Source organism: Alexandromys fortis, unplaced genomic scaffold (assembly GCF_014885135.2).
Source record: "Alexandromys fortis isolate MF-2015 unplaced genomic scaffold, M_Fortis_MF-2015_v1.1 scaffold_15, whole genome shotgun sequence".
NCBI classification, from domain to species: Eukaryota; Metazoa; Chordata; class Mammalia; order Rodentia; family Cricetidae; genus Alexandromys; species Alexandromys fortis.
In genome coordinates this window covers 3421216-3442136 of record NW_026067911.1, presented here as the reverse complement: position 1 = coordinate 3442136, position 20921 = coordinate 3421216, and the positions used below count along the sequence as shown (strand labels likewise).

General features: G+C 40.5%; 1 protein-coding gene across 3 annotated transcripts in view; it reads left to right on the top strand.

Annotated features, from left to right (window-relative positions):
- Pik3ca (phosphatidylinositol-4,5-bisphosphate 3-kinase catalytic subunit alpha) overlaps positions 1–20921 on the top strand; it is a 79018-nt gene that overhangs the window by 54444 nt on the left and 3653 nt on the right. For all 3 annotated transcript variants that reach the window (XR_007591018.1, XM_050138263.1, XM_050138264.1), the window contains exons 7-20: positions 682–787; positions 1392–1544; positions 1629–1763; positions 6162–6286; positions 7716–7797; positions 8213–8377; positions 8579–8682; positions 10149–10320; positions 12212–12318; positions 12740–12861; positions 14282–14360; positions 18706–18876; positions 20360–20477; positions 20578–20729. Coding sequence is in view for 2 of the 3 variants with exons in the window: in XM_050138263.1 (XP_049994220.1) it covers positions 682–787; positions 1392–1544; positions 1629–1763; positions 6162–6286; positions 7716–7797; positions 8213–8377; positions 8579–8682; positions 10149–10320; positions 12212–12318; positions 12740–12861; positions 14282–14360; positions 18706–18876; positions 20360–20477; positions 20578–20729 (1791 nt within the window). In the remaining variant the exon portion in view is untranslated. The remainder of the gene's footprint in view (positions 1–681; positions 788–1391; positions 1545–1628; positions 1764–6161; positions 6287–7715; positions 7798–8212; positions 8378–8578; positions 8683–10148; positions 10321–12211; positions 12319–12739; positions 12862–14281; positions 14361–18705; positions 18877–20359; positions 20478–20577; positions 20730–20921) is intronic.

The window sequence follows — 20921 nt, the reverse complement described above, 5'->3', positions numbered from 1 at the left end:
CTCTCTCTCTCTCCCCCACCCCCCCCCAGACACTGATCATAAAATAAAAACAGAAAAAGTGGCCAGGGCCAGTCTATTGATTTTCCTCCTAAAGGGAACAAGTATCCTGGCTTTGGCAAGTGTATTTCCCTTTTGGATTATTTGCAGTTGGAGGCTATTATGAAAAGTTCCGTTAGCAATCTATAGATCATTACTGTATTTTGTTCATAGTAAAGTTGGGTATGTATTTGTTCATTTTACAAGGCTTTCCAGTTTGGTTATAACAAATGTTATATTTAGTGCTAATACATGAGGTTTCCTGTTAGTATGTTCTTTGCCACCTGCCCTTTATCTTTTCCATCTGTGAAGTTTTAATTTTTTGCATACTCTTTATGGCCAGTAGTACTGACCCAGACATCACCCCTCAACACAATCCAGGTTTTTGAAACAGGGTCTCACTATGTAACTCTGACTGACCTGGAACTTGCTATATAGGTCAGGCTGTCTTTGAACTCACAAAACCTGCCTTTGCTTCCTGAGTGTTGGGATAAAGGTGTGAACCACCACACCCAACTCTTTGGCCATTTTAATACAGTTCTGTCCTGTGACTTTGTTTGATTGTCATTTCCCTCATCTTAGTATTGATGTATTGTGGAGCCATGTGCATTCTGGGAATAGCTTTGTTTTACCGATTCTCTATAGGTGGAGTGAATGGCTGAATTATGACATATACATTCCTGATCTCCCTCGTGCCGCTCGCCTCTGCCTTTCCATTTGCTCTGTTAAAGGCCGAAAGGGTGCTAAGGAGGTAAAGTATCTCGGGTGATACCATCTCTAGATGTGGCTACCCCCAGAATCCCTTGACAGCTCTGATTCGTGCTTCCTTACAAAACGGGCAGATTTCCTCTTTTGTTTCTTGGTTCAGACTCATCCTGCCATGTATGTAACCCAGGGTTCTCCTGAGCACCGAATTGTCTTTCTCATCCTCTCAAATGCAGATGGCAGGCGGGTGCCACCATGCTGACTTTTTTTAAGTAAAGTATTAATTGATTAAAGCTTTGTAAGATATTAGTGTATCTTTTAAGAATACAGTAGGAGAGCTTGAGAAATAAATGGCTGGTGAATAAGTAGGTCCTGAGTTTATGTGTAATTCTTTAAGCATGCTGGGTTCTGCAAGAGTTACTACACACCTCACTCCTGCGCTGGAGTCCACTTAAAAGAGAGAAAACACTGGGATTTCCAGTGGGAAAAGCACAGAAAACCCTGATATTGAAAAGCCATTGTGGCTTTGGTAGACTTTGTATTCCTTTAACTATAGATACAGCTGTTGAATTCTCCTCCAAGGGAAGAAGTGTATTTGGAAATGTGTGATTTATTCACAGAATCGTGAATATTTTCTTTGTTTCATTAAGGAGCACTGTCCATTGGCCTGGGGAAATATAAACTTGTTTGATTACACAGACACCCTAGTATCCGGGAAAATGGCTTTGAATCTCTGGCCTGTACCACATGGGTTAGAAGATCTGCTGAACCCTATTGGTGTTACCGGGTCAAATCCAAATAAAGTAAGCTTTTTATTATCAGAAATCAGTTTTCTTTATGACAGCTAAGCATAACATGTATGCAATAACCTTTGTTTTTTCTTATAGGAAACTCCTTGCTTAGAGCTGGAGTTTGATTGGTTCAGCAGTGTGGTGAAGTTTCCCGACATGTCTGTGATCGAAGAGCATGCCAACTGGTCTGTGTCCCGAGAAGCTGGGTTCAGTTACTCTCATACAGGACTGGTAAGACACACACCTGCATTTCTTTGTCTCTGCCATAGTGTCTAGAGATGAGCACCGGCTTTGTGTCCATGAGAGTTGTATAGCTCGATCATCCTGGTGTGGATACTACTGAGCTCTGTTGTAGATGGACTTTTCTTTGGGTCACGAGCTCACAAAAAAAAAAAAAAAAAAAAAAGACAGAGACTTAACTAATTATGAAAGCTTGGCCGATAGTTTAGGTTGTTTTTTTTTTTTTTAAACTAGCTCTTATAAATTAATCCATTTCTATTACTTTACATGCTGCCACATGGGTAGTGGCTTGTTACCTCATCTCCTACATACCAGACTTCCTCCTCGTCTACCTAGCAACACTACCTTCTTCCCTGGCCAGCTATTGGCTGTTTATCTTTTTATGAAACCTGTCACAATGACGTGTCTTCATACAGTGTAAAGGAATACAACACTGTAACAATGCCACAGGAGAGATCTTTCTGTAGCCTCCTGTCCTCCTGTACCTGTTTCTTTGTACTTTATTTGAAGCCCTATTGAATGCTGCTGTGTATAAAACATTCGTATAGATGCTGTAATGAAGTTGTGGACTAAAGAGATGTCCAAGATCATACAGCATGTATGGCGGAGGGGGACTGGGGAACAATAGTATAAAGATAACTGAGGTGGGTAGAGCTAGTGTACGCTAGGCCCAGGAAAGGCCTCTCTGAGTAGTGGCTGGGAGTTGATACTGAAGTAGAAACATGAGTTCTACTTGGAGGCAGCAAAGCAACTCTTCATCACAAAGTGTTAGTCCAGGTCTCCAGAAATCAAGTTGGAGAACAGTGTGTTTACCTTGTTGTCGAATGCTAACCACAGGCTGAACACCAGAGCACTTGAGATCAAAGACCACTTACCTGTCGTGCTTGTTTCCTGATGACAGGGTGGGTGCTCAGAGGTGCTTCCAGGAGGGTGTCCTTTCTGCCTTTCCACACGATGTGAGACCAGCTGACTAATAGTGGACTGAGGTTGGCAAGGGTGCCCGGCCAGGCACAATGATTGCAGTGCCTAAGAACTTCGGAGGACATCTTGCCACACAGTTGAAACTGATTGTTTTCCTGTGTGTACAATATAAAAACAAAGCAAAAATAAAGAAAAAAATCTCTTTATTGAGTAAGATAACACTTGGTGAGGGCTGAGGTTTTTTGACTTGTAGTGTGTTTTATTTATTTTTATAGAATATATGGAAATCTTTGCCATTTAGATATGTAGGGAATGTTTCTAAGTGTAAGATAATTATGGAACTTTAGTTTTCCTAGATATTAAGGCATTTTTCTATTTCATTCCTTCCAGTCATCCTCACAGAAGACTAAGCTAATACAGAGATGTAGAGGAGGGTCTAATGGCCTGGAGAGTGCCGCAGGGAAGTCCAGTCATTAGTCCATCACCCTCCTTTCCTCCCTGAATTGCCCAGTGTCTGTGACATCTTCTAAAAAGAAGATAGAGATTTAAATGAGTCTGCAAATAACCAGCTTTGTAAAAAATTTTTCCTTGTGGTGTTTAGACATTGACTGGACAGAAATTCTCAATCTCCCTAGTTGGGATAGAAGTTATAGAGGAGGCTGTTTCATCATTACTGGGGAAATCATGGGGTGTGGGCAGCACTGTTTCTCAGCCTCATTCCTGCTCTGAAGGCCACGTGAATCTATTTTGTAGAGTATGCTGCATGTCACTAGACACAAACTGATGATCAAAAAATTTCTCCAGGTACAACCAAAGGTCCACTGGAGGTGGGAAATTACTCCACTTTAGAACCACAGCTTCAGACTCTGGTGTTGGTGAGATTTGTCTTGTAAACACAGTGTCAAACAGTGTACATCCTCAGTAAAGATGAAAGGAGTGGAAGTATTTCCAGTGATAGACTAAGTCTAGTCAACTGAGTGCTAATCAAGGAATGATTCTGTTTCTATATTTTCTGTCAAAGACTTTGCCACACTTCCATAGTATTTCTTCCATGCTCCATGATGTGTAACACTTTTTAATTACTGTAGCATCCACTGAGAGAAACAAGGAAGCTAGGCTAAGGAGATGACTTGGCATTGAGAGCACTTGTTCTTGCAGAGGACTCATATTCCTAGCACTCATACATATCATGGCTCACAACCATCTAGTTCCAGGGATCCCAGTACCTTCATCTGACCTTTGCAGGCACCAGGCATGTACAAGGTACACAGCTATATATGCAGACAAAAAAGATTCAGATGCATAAAACAATTTTTTAAAATATCTGAAACAGAAAATCAAAGAAGGGAAGACTTATTTTGGCTCATGTTTAGAGGTCTTTGTCCCTCATAGTGAGGAAGGCATACAGAGCAGAGCAGCTCTGTGGTAGTGTTCCAGGGGGTAGCTGATGGGAAAGGAAAGGGGAGGCCTGAGCACAGGCATCCGTCTCTCCCTTTATTCTGCCCAGATCTCCCATCTCTTGGCTGATGCTCACATCTGTCTGGAGCTTCTCAAAGCCACTGTGTGCTTGACTAACCTAAGCTTTGCCAGTCCAGTCATGCTGACTATCCAAACTAATCATGGCAATGTTGGACTCAACAGTGACTTGATATATATAGAGGCCTGTGAAAGGAAAAAGGTGATGCAGAATTCATTCCATGATCATGTGATTTAGAAATATAAATGTAAAATGGAATGTTATTTAAATTGTTGAGCGAGAAAAATAACCATCTTGATGTCTTCAACAAAAGTATGAACCCTCAGTGTCAAGTGTTGTTTTGACAGTGTTATTTACAGTGTGACAAAGATATTTCAAAATGAAGCACATAGGAGAAAATTTAAGTTTATTACGCTTGGATTCTTGTTAAAATATATAGTAAAATGGGTTTTTCTGATTTTTCTGTAAATTATTTTATATTAACATATAAACATTTTAAAAGCGATGGCATCCATTGGATGCTGATAATAATGATGATAGTAAGACAGCAGGTTTCTCGTCTGGACCATGTAGTAGCCTCCTAACTGACTTCCCTTCTGCTTTAGAACAGCTGCAGAAACTATTACAAAATGTAGAATAAGCTATGGCATTCATCCCTAGGTAGTATCACTAAAAGTATTCAACCTGAGCTACCAGTTTCACGTGTTGACCCCTCCTCTGCTGTGGTCCTCCCCTTAGCCGTGGGCATTTCTCACTGGCTTCTTCACCTTTTAAAAAATCTCCTATTAGATTGGGCGCTCTCTGAGTAGGATCTACTTTCTGAGCCTAACAGGAAGAGCAAAGCAGGGCACAGCAACACGAAACTGATGCTCACTGAAGCATTATGTCCTTCCTTATCCTGTTACGTAGCTTCAGGATACGTTGGTATATAAAGACCAACTAACATGGAGGACTCTTTTTGTTTATACTGTTCCAAAGGCTAGAGTATGGTATCTGTTTGTATAATAATCATCCATGGTATCTGATCAGATGATCTGTTACATCGCATTTTTTTGAATGTTTATTTTTTTTATTTATTATGTAATATCTGCCTGCATGCCAGAAGAGGGCACCAGACCCCATTACAGATGGTTGTGAGCCACCATGTGGTTGCTGGGAATTGAACTCAGGACCTTTGGAAGAGCAGGCAATGCTCTTAACCGCTGAGCCATCTCTCCAGCCCCCTACATCGCATTTTTTTAATTGTGGAAAGTAAGTGTGCATGCCTCAGCTTACCTGTGGAGGTCAGAGAGAGCTTGATGGAGTTGGTGAATCCCAGGGATCAAACCCAGGCTGTTAGGCTTGACAGCAAGCGTCTTTATCCAGTCAATGTGCCATCTCACAGACCCTCTTGTTTTGTTTCTTTTATTTTTACATGGTGACATTTGAGATTATTTGGGGTGTTATTCAAAGACTCAGAAGCAAATAATCTGTATTTGAAGAGAATAAATCTATTACATGTGATTATATAATGTTTGTTACTTTCTGCTTTAGTTCTTTAATGTTGAATGCAAGTGCTTTAATGAGTTAATTCATCTTTTTTATCTTTCTTAATTTGTTTTTTAAACTTAAAAGCTTGCCAACAGTTACAAGGATGATTTAGCAAGGAATATGAAAGAGTTAGCATTTTTATTTTATTATTCTGCTGCTTCTGGCTCTGTTCTGCCAGATGCATTATCAAGCTGTAGTTAGTGGGGTAGTAGGGGGCCCCATCAGGGAGAGGACGAGCTGCCCCCTTCCCTTTGTCCCGGTCTCACCTGACTGCATGGTGGCCATAATAACCATGTGACTGCATTGCTTCACAAATACTGTTTTAAATTGGTTCTGTAGGAAGAATAAATTATTTTGTATTAATAAGTTATGTGAGCTTTATTAAAAGTTTTTTTGCTTTTCAAAACATATCACTCATGAGTCTCAAAGAAACCTGTGTAAAGTTATACTTTACTTTACAGAGTAACCGACTCGCCAGAGACAATGAACTAAGAGAAAATGACAAAGAACAGCTTCGAGCACTTTGCACCCGGGACCCACTGTCTGAAATCACTGAGCAAGAGAAAGACTTCCTATGGAGCCACAGGCAAGTGTTTGGGATGATGGTCTCAAGGCAGGAAGCCAAGGGAGTGACCAGCATGGTCCCTCACTGTAGTCCAAGCTGGACTTGAGTTCACTGCAAAGTCCAGCTGCCTCTGTTCCTAAAAACCCTCTACTTCAGCCCACTTACTGAAAGCTGGGATTACAGGTGTGACCCATCTATCATTTCTGGTTTGTTCTTGCCATATTCATACATATATACATATACATACATTTTAACTATACACAGTAGAGTAAATAATAAAATGTATTTTAATTGTTACTTTTCTTATTTATGTTGACTTTTTCAAAAGTATGGATACAGACGTTTCTTTTTAGAGACACATGCTGTGTTGATACTTAAACATTTAAGAGTTGTTTTTTTTTTTTTTTTTTTTTTTTTTTTTTGTTATTGGGGCAGGATTACAGCCCAAGGTGGCTTTGAACTGTAGATGAGGATGGCTTTTGAACTTCTGATCCTTCTGCCTCTACCTCCCAAGTTAGGATTGCAGGTATGTCACCACACCTGGTTTACAAGGTCCTGGGAATTGGGGTGAAGCCCAAGGTCTCGTGCATGTTAGGTAACCTGGGTATATCCCCATCCTCAAGTTCCTTAAATTCCTTATTAATAAATTGGTGATGGAGATTTAGCCTATTGCCTTCTACAAACTAAGCACATACTCTACCACTCAGTTGTAGCCTCAGACTGACAGATTGTTGTCTTAGATTTTTTTTAAAGTAATATTCAAGCAGGAACACAAATGCACGCATGCATGCACACATGCACACTTCAGACAAGCTACTTATAGCTTCATTGATTTAAATGCTGTATTTGGCAAGTTCCTTTCCCCTTCTCCTTGAGGAAGAAGATACTGCCTTATCCTCACTTGTAAATCGTGTTGCTGCTTGGAACACTAGTATATGTTTTCTTTATTACATTTTATTTATCATTGTGGGGTGGAGGTCACATGTGTCACAGTATACATGTGAAGGCCAGAGGTCAGTCTGCGGAAGTCCACTCCCCATATCACTGTGTGGACACATCAGCTATCTCACTAGCTCCCCATACTGATGGATCTCACACAGGGAGTTGTAGTTCAGATCTGCAGGGAGTCTGTGAAGCACACACCTTGTCCAGTAAGCTCATGGGGGTCACAGAGGTCAACAATTTGAGTGCCCGAAGAGCAGAGTAACACATACGTGATTGTTCTTAACTGTCAGCCAACATTTATCCTCCATTTGAATTCTTGGACTTTATCATTTTAACTGTAACTGCATAGACGTGTAAATGTATGTACAACCATAGTCTTCAACACAAGTTGGCTTTTCAGATAGGCTAATAGTAATAATAAGCTTAGAACTTCTTATAGATGTATGATGGGGGAATTAGATGTTAGAACTTCCTATAACACATTCTCTATTGTCTTCCCTAACAGACACTACTGTGTAACTATTCCTGAAATCCTACCCAAGTTGCTTTTGTCTGTCAAGTGGAATTCCAGAGATGAAGTAGCCCAGGTGAGACAGACCCTTTAGGTGCTCTCACAGAACCTGTATGTTCCCTAAATCATGAATTCTCAGAAAATCTGCATCGACTTAGATATAAATTGTTATGATGTCATAATTAAGAAACACCAGTCATAATCACCTTATATATAAAACTATTTTTAAGGTGTGTGTGTGTGTGTGTATGTATGTATGTATGTATGTATGTATGTATGTGGTTTTTCGAGGCAGAGTTTCTCTGTGTAACAAACAGCCTTGGCTATTTTGGAACTCTGTATAGACCAGGCTGGCCTCAAACTCAGAGATCCTCTTGCCTCTGCCTCCCAAAAGAATGTGCCACCACGTTTGGCTTTAGGCTAATTTTAAAGTCAAATGTTAAAGCTGCTTTAGGTTTTACATATGATGTGCCGTCTTTCTCTGCCCACAGATGTACTGCTTAGTCAAAGACTGGCCTCCAATCAAGCCTGAGCAGGCCATGGAACTTCTGGACTGTAATTACCCGGATCCCATGGTTCGGAGTTTTGCCGTTCGGTGCTTGGAAAAATACTTAACAGATGATAAACTTTCTCAGTACCTCATTCAGCTCGTGCAGGTAAGACACTGGAAACTGAAAATACTTTACGCCACATCTGTATAGCTTATCAAAGCAATAGTATTAGTTTTATGCTTTTTTAAAAAAATATATATTACTAATGGTAGGAGCTACTTTGTTTATAGCATTTTTTAAAAAAGCTGTATCAGAAATGGGCCTGATTCATCTGGATTTTTGTTTTTGTTTTTTCTAATTTCTCAGGTCTTAAAATATGAACAATATTTGGATAACCTGCTTGTGAGATTTTTACTCAAGAAAGCGTTGACAAATCAAAGGATTGGCCATTTTTTCTTTTGGCATTTAAAGTAAGTCAGAATTTTTTTTCTACCAAATTTTTTAGATATGTATAACTCACCTCCCAACTAAGTGTATGAATTTTGCTGCCTTGTCTGTCTGGAAAGCTGTTTCAAGCCTGTTATTTTCTTTGGAATTAAATGAGCAACAGAAGTCATAGCTGAATTCTGTACTGTTATTGCAAATATTTTCAAAGGTTTTGCTTCTACTTTGAGCCAAGTAAAATTTGCCAAATGCAAATTCATGTTGTGATATTTCACTGTATGCATAGATGAAGTTGTCTCAAAATGAGGATCTTACCTTGGAATTCAGAACAGTAATGGCAGAGTCCAACGTTTCTTGTTAGAAAATAAGCTTTAAAAATGAAAGTGGATTTTACAAGTGATCCCAGGACTTTAGGAAGCTGAGGCAGGGGGATCACAATTAGTAGGCCAATTCTTGCTCCAGAGAGGGAGAGGGAGGTTGGGGTCAGGGGTGAAAGACTACTTTATGCAGTGTGATAAAGTACTCAGAGTTGCCGTAACCACCTAGATTTCAGGAAATTTAGAAACAGGTTTGTGTCTAGTGTGGCTTTGTTTGTTTGTTTGTTTGTTCATTTTGTTTGGTTTTTAATTAAAATTGGTATCTAGAGAAGCTGCGTTTAAAATGAGCATAGAGACAGGAATGTATGAACATGCTTCCAGGAATCTCAGAACTCAGAGAGTTTTTACCTGCTTCAGTTTACTTTATTCTACTTTCCTGTTTTCTTTCTTTGTATCGTACATTGAAAATAGTAGCCAAAATAAACCTAGATCAGTAAAATACATAGTTGCTCATTNTTCATTGTGTTTTTGTGTATACACATGCCATAGTGATGTGTGGAGGTCAGAAAACAACTTCATGGAGTCTTCTTTTCTCACCTTCCACCTTTGTGTGGGTTTGTCTCTTGGAGCTGTCTTTTATGATAGACAAATAGAACAGCACTTTAGGCATCATGGGACAGATAATAATAAAATTAATTATTTTCTTCTAAGTTGGTAGGTGTTTTAATCATTGTATTGTTGATTAAAACATTTATTGGGCTAGAAAATGGGTTTTCGTATCTTCTGAGAACATGTATATGCTCATTTAAGACTATGTAGGTTGATACGCGAATTAGAATCAAATCTAAGCGCACTTCCTGTCTGCATGTATTCAGTTTTCCTAGCACAGCCTCATGATCAAGATTACAGTTTCGCCTTGTCCAGACACTTTACTTGTAGGGCTGAAGCAATGTCTCAGTGACGAGAGCACAGGAGACCCAGCACCTACATGACAGCACAACAGTCTATAACTATAGCTCCAGGAGCTATAGTTCCTGCATCCGCTTCTGGCCTCCACAAGTACTGAATACACATGGTACACAGATGTATGTGCAGGCAAACACCCATATACATAAAATGAGTAAAAATTAGCAAAACTGTATAATATACATAAATAAATCTTGCTTGTTCTTTAGGTCTGAAATGCACAATAAGACTGTTAGTCAGAGGTTTGGGCTGCTGCTGGAGTCCTACTGCCGTGCCTGTGGGATGTATCTGAAGCACCTGAACAGACAGGTCGAGGCCATGGAGAAGCTCATCAACCTGACTGACATCCTCAAGCAGGAGAAGAAGGATGAGACACAGAAGGTGTGTGAGTGACTTTCCCGTTGACTTTGGACTTGAAGTGGGCCTGAGTTACTGAAAAGTCCAGTATACACATAGATTGTGGTCCTTACAATTTGGACTCAAACTCCACTGTCTGCCAACTTTGTGATTACATATATTATGTGTAGGGTCCTAAGACTCATTTTCCTCAACTGCCAAATAGAAATAATACTTTGAATACAGTGGTTGTGAGAAGGAAGTTAATCACATGACCTGAGCAAAGTTCCTGTCTCCTCTCTTGAACATAAGGGTGCCCACTGTGTACTCTGCTTATGGAGCTGTAGTAATTAAATGGTCTTTTCTTACCGTGTTTGTAATTTTGATAATGACCCTGAAAACAAGTAGTGAGTTTAACTGGACTCAGTTGACATCTGCTGTACTCAAGGTTCCTAGGACCTTTCCCGTCCCTCTTCATTCATCACTGCCAGCTGAAAAGCAAACATTGCCTCCCCTCCAGTGAAACAGGAAAATCATCCCCCAGTGAGTCCCAAAGGCAAAGAACAGAAAAATAGGTTTTTTTAAAGTTGGGCAATTAATCTAAAAAAAAGCTACTGTATTAATTTAGATTCCTTAAAATATGTGATTGAATTGACTCTTAAATAGATTAGTAGTAAAGAGAGAGGAAGGCCAGGATTTAGCTGTTGGTGGTATATGACTATGTGAACGATGGATGAGACAGGAACGCACAAGTTCAGTCCTCAGCAACATACACACCAGACTTGGTGTAGTGAGTGTGGTACATGTAAAGAAATAAGTAAATAGATGTAAAAAGAAAGAAAATTAAAAAGAATTGTTCTGTTTCTGACATGGTGATTGTGGACAGCGGAACTGCTTTGAGAAAAATGATTATATTGCAGTAGTTTGAAAAGCTTTACAGCATATAGTTTGTTAAGTGCTAGCATTTCTTTGTGCTAGAGTCTTCATATCACACACTGACTTTGTACAGCGGCTTCATTAGGAAATTGGAGTTCATCACTCAGTGACTTGTCAGCTTAGATGACATTATTGTGAGGAGCTGAAGTTCCACTCTGGAATACAAACAGTTCCTGTGGGTAGCTGTGTGCTTACACTAGAGTATGAGGGCCCTGTGCTAATATTAGAGCAGACACAAATCTCTTTCTTTTATGCCTAGTCAGTGGTAATGAGATTTTCTAGCCATTCACTTAATATAGAGAAATAGCTTCATTACTTAAATTCCAGTGGGAAAATTACGACTTCCTAGCCTGTAGCTTTGGTTCTATCACATTTTATATTTTCAATAAATGAAAGTTTCCTTAAAAACTTATCAGGACTGCTTGGTAATTCAGAGTTGATGGCTGAGCTAGGTCTTCATAATGTGAACTGCATGTAGTGTGAGAGCCTGCACATCAAGTGGGTTCCAGATCCTTTAATCCTCCTAACAGTGTGAATGCTTGAAGTTTTCCAAGAAGCCTTAAAAGTAAGAATATTAAATTCAGATCTAAAGTAGCCTGGTCTTTTTGTTTATCTTCTCAAATAAGGATCAGCAGACTTCCTCATTGAAAGTCAAGAAAATACTTGACTTCTCAGATCACATAATCTGGCCTTACCTACTGAACTCAGCTGTGAGAGCAGCCAGTGTACAAGGGGCAGGACAGTGTGTGTAATGCACCTTGATGTACAAAAGCCACAGCTGGTCTGTAGGTAGTACTTGAATAATACCTTGCTTAGAGCTTGTCTCCCAGAGCCATGCTCCCACCCTGATGCCTCCCTGACAATACTGCCTCAGTCGTGGACGCCACCAGAGTGAGCCCGGCCTAGGGATGGAGTCACTGCATTCTCAGTGTGTGAAGGAAGCAGCAACTGCTTTTCCCACATGAAATCCACTTCTCACATGGATTGTGCTTTTTATCAGGTACAGATGAAGTTTTTGGTTGAACAGATGAGACAGCCAGATTTCATGGATGCTCTGCAGGGTTTTCTGTCTCCTCTGAACCCTGCTCATCAACTAGGGAACCTCAGGTAAGGTTTTTATGTCCTTTATTGTCATGTTTAAACAAGTACTTTTCCAAATAAGTCTTAACAAAATCCATTCCTCCAGTTCTTGTAAAACAACTATAGTAAAATAATATTAAAGTAGGCTCAACCAGACCTATCTTTATTTAGAATCAGTTTCTGCTACTTTGATAATAGTTTAAATCTTTCTGTGGTTAGATGTTGTGATATCATACACAGAAGTGGGAATGGTCTATATAAAACCAATGATGTGTTCTTAGATTGGTTGAAAATTTTTGTAAACATTTTTAAGATTATTTTCCTTTGGAAAAGTTTTAATTTTTGTAACACTTCAAAAAGCTATATTGTATATGTCTTTAAAATAAACCCAAAGGACCAAAAGTATAAAAAACTAAGGTGCCTGGTAAGATCTTCAACTGTCTTACAGGCTTGAAGAGTGTCGAATTATGTCGTCTGCAAAAAGGCCACTATGGTTGAATTGGGAGAACCCAGACATCATGTCAGAGCTACTGTTTCAGAACAATGAGATCATCTTTAAAAATGGCGACGGTGAGAGAATGAGCTCATGCTGAGTGCATGTCGCTGTCTTTACACATGGGGTAGTTATGAACCATGGGAACCTTTGAGAGCCATTTAAGGATTGCTGTATAAAGTGGAGAATATTAAAATGCCTCGGGTTTTGCAGTGTGCATGTGGAGGACTTTGGGAAATGGGATATTGTGCTATAATGACTTTGAACTCAGGACCTGAAGAGAGTGGGTATATGCAGATACTTCTCAGCTCCCCTCATCTGACTTGAAGGTAGACTCTTGCCACAAGGAACTCACTTGTCGTATATCTTAGCAACCAGGGAAATAACTGAAGGTTGACCCTTGTAACTCTAAGTCTAGTAATCCTTCCTAACCCCACAGTGAGTAGGAAAGCAAAAAATGACATACGTCTGCCCTCATTAATTCCTAGGGTGGGCTACAGATTAAAATAGCAGAAGCCAGACTAACAGGAGAAAGAAAGTGTATCTGTATGCTTAAAAAATCACACAGAATGAGACCCCAGAGAAGTGGCTGAAGCTGGGTCCATCCTCCTGAACTGTACTGAGGCTGAACTGGAGGAAAGCTGGCGTTATAGGAGGGTGAAAGGACAGAACTAAGATGAGTACAGGTGGTCCTGATACTCTGGCAAAAGTCTTTCCATCGAAGTTGTTTGACACACAGCTATAATCGCAGCACTTGAGAGGTGAAGGCCAGATGTTCAAGGTCTACAGCTAAATATCCAATTAAGGCTAGCCTGGGCTACATGCGACTGTGTTTCAAAAAAAAAAGAAAGAAAAAAGTTATCTCAAAAAAGTCCTTATGGGAATGGGTGCCAATCTGTCAGGACCTAATCTTAACCTCCAGCTGACTGTCAGCCTTCATAATTGAAGTTGATCTTCAGAATCAGGAGCCCTGGAGTCAGTGTCTGCCTTGGCTTACTTCATGTGTGCTTGGGCAGCTTGCATAGCATCCATTCCTTAATTATTCTGTGTGCTGGACCCTGGGACCATGGCAGAGCCTGCCTCTTGTAGTTTAAAGTATGACTGGGCAAAGAATATTCAACAGATAATGACAAAAATGAAAGAACCACCAGACAAAGAATGTATTTAGTCATCTGAGAGACTGTTTTAAAGAAGGCCCTAATTTATGTTGAGAAGGGGCTGCGGGGATGGGGGAGATTCACCAGCAGTGAGTGCTCTTGACCCCAGCATTTCATCATGGGCCACACTCACACTGGATTCTACACAAGGTAAATATTGTAAATATAGTTGGAACTTTTTAAATACCTTGTCATTACCCAGATGATTATGCAAAGTTTAGAAGTAGATTAAAAACTTAAAACATTGCTGTCTTTTGAATTATTTTAAAGATTAAATATAGCTCTTTCTGACAAAAGTGTTGATATGGTATTAAGTGTGCTATACATTTTTGAATTTCAGATTTGCGGCAAGATATGTTAACACTTCAGATCATCCGAATTATGGAGAACATTTGGCAAAACCAAGGCCTTGACCTTCGGTAGGTAATCAGAGCATGGAATGAAAATTATCTTAGGAGAATGAACTAAAAGTCTTAATGAAAATCTTTTTTTTTTTTTTTTTTGAGACAGGGTTTCTCTGTAACAGCTCTTGGCTGTCTTAGATCTTTGTTTTGTAGACTAGGCTGGCCTCTAACTCACAGAGATGCATCTGTCTCTGTCTCTTGAGTACTGGGATTTAAGGTATGTGCCTCTACTGCCCAATAAAGTCTTAATGGTAGAAGTCTAGAAGCTAATATTTAAAATATTTGCAAAATCAAAAAAAAAAAAGTGCAGTAGTGATTAAGAGGTGATCTTAATTGCCTTTTCATCTGTTTTCTTGCTTGGTCCCGTAGCTGATGAGACTCACCTAAGTCTCATGAGTGCCCTAAGACTGCCCGTGCCTTGGAGTGGCACCAGCAGTAGAGCAGGCTTATTAAAGTTCAGACATGAAGCTGCATAGGTGGCCCAGTGGTGAATAAGCTTTGGCTGTTGGAGAGGAGCGGAGTTTGGTTGTGAGCACCCACATTGGGTGGCTTGCAGCTGCCTGTGACTCCAGCTCTAGGGAATCCAGTACCCTCTTTGACCACAGCCACCCACATTTTTGTGCATTCGTACAAACACAAATAGAAATTTAAGAATATTGAAGTTCAGAAACAAATTTCATCATAGAACTTTAGTAATTCTACCTTTTACTAAACGTTGTGGCAAAACTTAGGAAAGCAGCTGAAGTTGTTATCAATTTCCAGTTCTATCCAGTGTTCTCTGATGGACACTTGTGTTCTCGTCCTCTAACATCGCCGGAATGTGTTCCGCTCTCATAGTCACTACTGCTTATAGCACTTCCTTCACTGACTTGATTCTTGCAAATCCTTAAGTCACACAAGAGAAGCTGTCCGCTCAGAAGTGCTTTTGTCTGGTGGACATGGTCTCTGTCACTGTGAAGAGACAGCACAGCCAAGACAATTCCAAAAGGAAGCACCTAATGGGGGGGGGGGGGGCTGTAACTTACAATTTTAGAGGGTTATTCAATTATCATCACAAAAAAGAAAGCAGACAGGCAGAGTGCTGGAACCGTAGCTGAGAGCTTTACATCCTTACCTACCTCCCAGCCGGCAGAGAGACACTGAACTCTTGAAACCTCAAAGCCCACAACTACACATCCCCTCCAAGAAGGCCACACCTCTAATCCTTCCCAAGTTCACCTACTGGGGACCAAGCATGCAGATATATGAGCCTCTAGGGGTAGTTCTCCTTCCAAACACCACAGTACACTCACTGTCCACATAGGCTTATATGTTATATCAGAATGCAAAATCCATTTAGTCCCATAGTCTCCATGGTCTTTTACCATCTCAGTACTGTTTAAAAGTCCAAAGACTCTTCTGAGCAAAGCCAATCTCTTAACTGTAACCCTGTAAAATCAAAGAGAAGATGACATGCTTTCAAATAGCACAGTGTATGCCCTGTCATTCTAGAAGGAAGGAAGGGAGCATAGTCAGGGAATACTGGACCAAAGCAAGGCTGAAAACCAGCAGGGAGACTCCAGATCTGCATCTCCGTGTCTGATGTCAAAACTCTCTTCAGATCTCCAGCTCCTTTCAACTCTTTGACTACAGAGGAGAAGCACTCCAGAGCCCTGCATCTGTCAGCGCCATGGCTCCACCTTGACTGCAGGCATTGCTTATCTCTTTTCAATACTCAGTATAACAAGATAGAACTCCCTAAAATCACTTCTTCCGCATCCCAAACACGGTTAGGTCACAGATGAGCATTTCTGGATGGAAGTTGTAAAACTAGCCGCTTTTTCATGAAATACCGTTTTTATTTTAAAACAAACTGATGACCAAGTATAGGTACATGCATTTAAGCCCTGAAGTCAGAAGATTAAGGAGGGAAATCCACAGTTAAGGCCAACCTGACTACCTAACAAGACCAGGACCATCATGGGCTACATAGCAAATCCCTGTTCCAAAAACACCAAAACAGAAACATCTAATGGACAGGCGTAACTCAGGCTCTTTGGCGAGTGTTTTCATTAAAAATGAACCCCCTCACGTGTCTGTAATAGGAAAACTATGGCAGTATGTATTGCCAGTGATAAAGTTTGAATTTTAGAGGGAAAAAATAGAATTGTAGAAAACTTGTTTATGAGTATTCCCCAATTTAGACTTTTCTGAATGAGATTAGTGGTAGCATTAACAACTGTGACTGGGCGTGGTTAGCATGCCTGTAACCCTGTATTTGAGAGACTAAGGCAGGAGGATTGGCAAGAGTTCAGCTGACTTGACTTCACAGGGAAGAGTACCAGACTAGCCTGGGCTGCTCAGAAAGACCATAGCTCAAAAAACAAACCAAAAAAAATTAATATATTTTATTATTTATTATGCCATTATAAAAAAAGAACCAACACTTAGAAAATCTATGAAACTTACAAGTCATGATATCTTCTAAATGACGCGTACAGGAACACATAATGTCCTTAATGTTAAAGCACACATTCAGACACAAGTCAATTTAGATGTAAAAGCATGAAGTTTATTATTTATTAGTACAGCTTTATAGTTCAGATTGCAAATTGAATATCTTATTAATTATAGAATAGTATAAAAAAAAACATCACTCTGTTCTTCCTTTTCCTGGCTGCCTGCCTGTATGTAGATCTTACTTCATGTGCTTAATTAAAGCATCATGTATAAAACTTAAAGAGTGATGACATATACCTGTAACCCATATATTCAGGAAGCTGAGGCAGGGGGATCTTGAGTTTGAGGCCAGCCTAAACCACAAGGCAAGACCTTGTTTCAAAAAGATAACAACCATCAACATAAGAAAAACTGCTCGTGTCTGTTACTTATAAAAATGTAAGTAACACCGCTGGCATGGGGCTAGAGAGATGTTTAATAGCAGTTGCTAATCTTCATTGGGTTCCCAGCACCCACGTGGCAGCTCATAACTCTGTAACTCAAGTTGCAGGGGATTTGATGCCCTTTTCTGATCTCTGCATGTTCATGCATACGTGCGATGCATGTGAACTCACACTGGCACATACATACACATAAAAATAATCAGTGGAGGGGCTGGAGAGATGGCTCAGTGGTTAAGAGCATTGCTTGCTCTTCCAAAGGACCTGAGTTCGATTCCCAGCAACCACATGATGGCTCACAACCATCTGTAAAGAGGTCTGGCGCCCTCTTCTGGCCTTCAGGCACACACAGACAGAAGATTGTATACATAATAAATAAATATTAATAAAAAAATAATCAGTGGATGAATAAATCTTTATTTTTGAGACAGGGTTTGTCTGTCTGTTTGTTTGTTTGTTTGTTTGTGACGGGATTTCTCTTTGTAACAACCTTAGCTGTCCTGGAACTAGCTCTTGTAGACCAGGCTGGCTGGCCTCGAACTCACAGAGATCCACCTGCCTCTGCCTTCAACGTGCTGGGATTAAAGGCGTGCATCACCACCGCCCGGCACAAATAAAAACAGTTGGCCATCAAACCCAGACATAACAACATTTTGAGAAAAAAAAATGTGACAGCCAGTTTTTCACTTTTTTTTTCATTCATTTGTTTTATGTGTACAAGTGTTCTGCCAGCATGTGTGTTGATGCACCACATGCATGCCTGGAAGTGTCTCCAGGAACTGGAGTTACAGATGCCTGTGAGCTATCATGTGGGTGCTGGGAACCAAACCCGAGTCTTCTGAAAGAGCAACCAGTACTCTTAACAGCTGGTCCATTTATCTCTCCAGCCTCCCTCACTGCTTTTTTAGGATAAGTTGTTTTGTTCCATATGAAATGAACTGTTAATACACAATGATTTGGTTTTAGCTGAACTCATACATTTTTAGGAATAGGTTTGTCAATATAAAAAAGAAAATAAAGAGAAATAAGCTAAGACAATAAAGATTATTCATGTTAAATTTACTAATTTAATATAGATATTTTTGGCCTACTAGAATATTTCAGTTTTATTGAACAAAGATGTCAGCAGCAGTAGACATGCTAACATGGAAGAGGAAAGTCACCTGAGGCCTCAGTCCTAAACAAAGACCAAGGACAGCTACGAAAATCTGAAAGTGAGAGACTGTCTTCCCAGGAGAGACCCCTCATTTGGTTATTTAGTACCAAATGGTCTGCCCTGAAAACATACATATAAGTGACATTTTGTATATAGAGAACAGGTTGTACTTACATATTTAGGAAGATTGTGTACGTGCATGTGTGTATCAACAAAGAAATAAGCCAGGATTTAAGACAGAACAAGGGACTATGCATGAAAGGATTAAAGAAAGCGAGAGAATTGGGGATTTAATTTCAATCAAAAACATTTGTCAATTTTCCAGAATGCTACCTTACGGCTGTCTCTCCATTGGGGACTGTGTGGGGCTCATCGAAGTGGTGAGGAATTCTCACACCATCATGCAGATCCAGTGCAAAGGAGGCCTGAAGGGGGCGCTGCAGTTCAACAGTCACACTCTGCATCAGTGGCTCAAGGACAAGAACAAGGGCGAGATGTGAGTTTGCTCCTGAGTTTGTTCCGTGCTAGTGGCTGGCTCAGTGGACTTCTTGGCTAAGGAGAAAACCACTGTGGTCAGGAAAAATGCACGTCCCTTTTGAAGTAGTGAAGGCTGTTGTGAATGAGCGAGAGGGTTGCTTATGATTTGATGGGTCCCCATCGTTCACCTTGTATCTCACATCCTCTTACTCTTAATCATAAACAAAACGAACATTTGGTGGTGCAGCAGTTAAGAGTGCCTGTTCCTTTCCTGAAGGACTCAAGTTCAGCCCCCAGAACCCATAATGGGGTGCCTTAGACCACCTCCAGGGTGTCTGGTGGCCTGTTTTTGTCTCCAGGACACCATCACTTGGATCTACATGCCCATGCATGGATAGATACTTAAAAGTAGAATAGATCTTACTCAAAAAATAATATACATTCAAATTTTTACTTCTAATATGTTAAAAATGTTGTTTTAGAAAATAATTTTCAACACTATCAATAATGGCGCATGTCTTAATCCCAGCATTTAAGAGGCAGAAGCAGGTGGATCCTTAAGTAGCAGACCAGCCTAAACTACACAGAGAGGCAGAGGCAGAAGCAGGTGGATCTCTCTTGAATGTGAGGTCAGCCTAGACTACATAGTCAGTTCCAGGCTAGCCAGGGCTATATAGTGAGACCCTTTAAAAAAATTAATTTTCTCCTGCAGATTGTGGCTTATCCCAGCACCCAAGAGGCTAACCCAGGAAGATTGTTGTATGCTGTGAGTTCAAGGCCAGCCTGGGTGCAGTGTAAGATCCTATCTCAGAATAACAGAAAAATTGGGGGCTGGAGAGGTGACTCAGTTGATGACCTACTTTTGCACAAGCATAAAAACCAAAATTCAATCTCTAGCACCCTTATAAAGCTTTGTGATGTAGGTCTTCAGCCTGGAGGCAGGCTTGAGGCAGGAAGCCCCTAAAGACAGAGACAGCTCTGTCTTTAGGGGCTGGCTAGCAGTGAGTCCCGGTTCAGTGAGAAGCATTGTCTCAGAAACTAAGGTGGAGAGATGCTAAAGAGAGGGCTCAGAGGTTAAGGACTCTCGCTGCTCCCCCAGAGGACACGCCCACATTGACATTGTGCCACTCATCTTCAGCTCCGGGGATCCACCCTCTTTTGACCCCCACAGATGTGGATCCAGTCATACAAAATTCACATGAGTCAGAATCCTTAAATGAATAAGATGGCGAGTAACAAAAGGCACCAGTGTTGACCTCTGACCTTGACACATGCACACACCTACCACGGGGAGGCAATTATGATGGATGTTTCTTTGCTTCTGGTTAGAATTAAGCTTAGGTCAAGGAACATCTTAAAAATTTTCCTGAAAACTTAAAAATCTCAGAACTTCTCAGGTCTTCAGACATTGTTTTCCCCCAATGTTAATGTGAAACTTCAGCTCTCTTTCCCCAGCTACTCTGTTTCCACAACACCCATGAGGTGTTTATTTCTTTCTGTAGATACGACGCAGCCATTGACCTGTTCACAAGGTCGTGTGCTGGGTACTGTGTGGCAACTTTCATCTTGGGAATTGGAGACCGGCACAATAGCAACATCATGGTGAAGGACGATGGACAGGTAGGAACTGTTAACGTGCTTTCGGGTTCTTTAAATGAATTGGCTCAAGGTCTTTTATATCTGTATATTAAACTAAAATATAATTTCTTATTTCTGAAAGCTGTTTCATATAGATTTTGGGCACTTTTTGGATCACAAGAAGAAAAAATTTGGTTATAAACGGGAACGTGTGCCGTTTGTTTTGACTCAAGATTTCTTAATAGTGATTAGTAAAGGAGCCCAGGAGTACACAAAGACCAGAGAGTTTGAGAGGTGAGCTCAGAGACCTTGGTGGGGAGGTGCCTGCAGCACAGCAGGTCTACACTCTGTGCTTCAGAGCAGCGGTTGTCAGCTGGAGAAGCCCAAGGCTCCAGCGGCTTTGGTTTTACTCATTTGTCTGATATGGGGGAAGGGGGGAAAAGGGGGGTGAAAATGAAAACTGATTTCGTTCATCGAGCTAAGTGA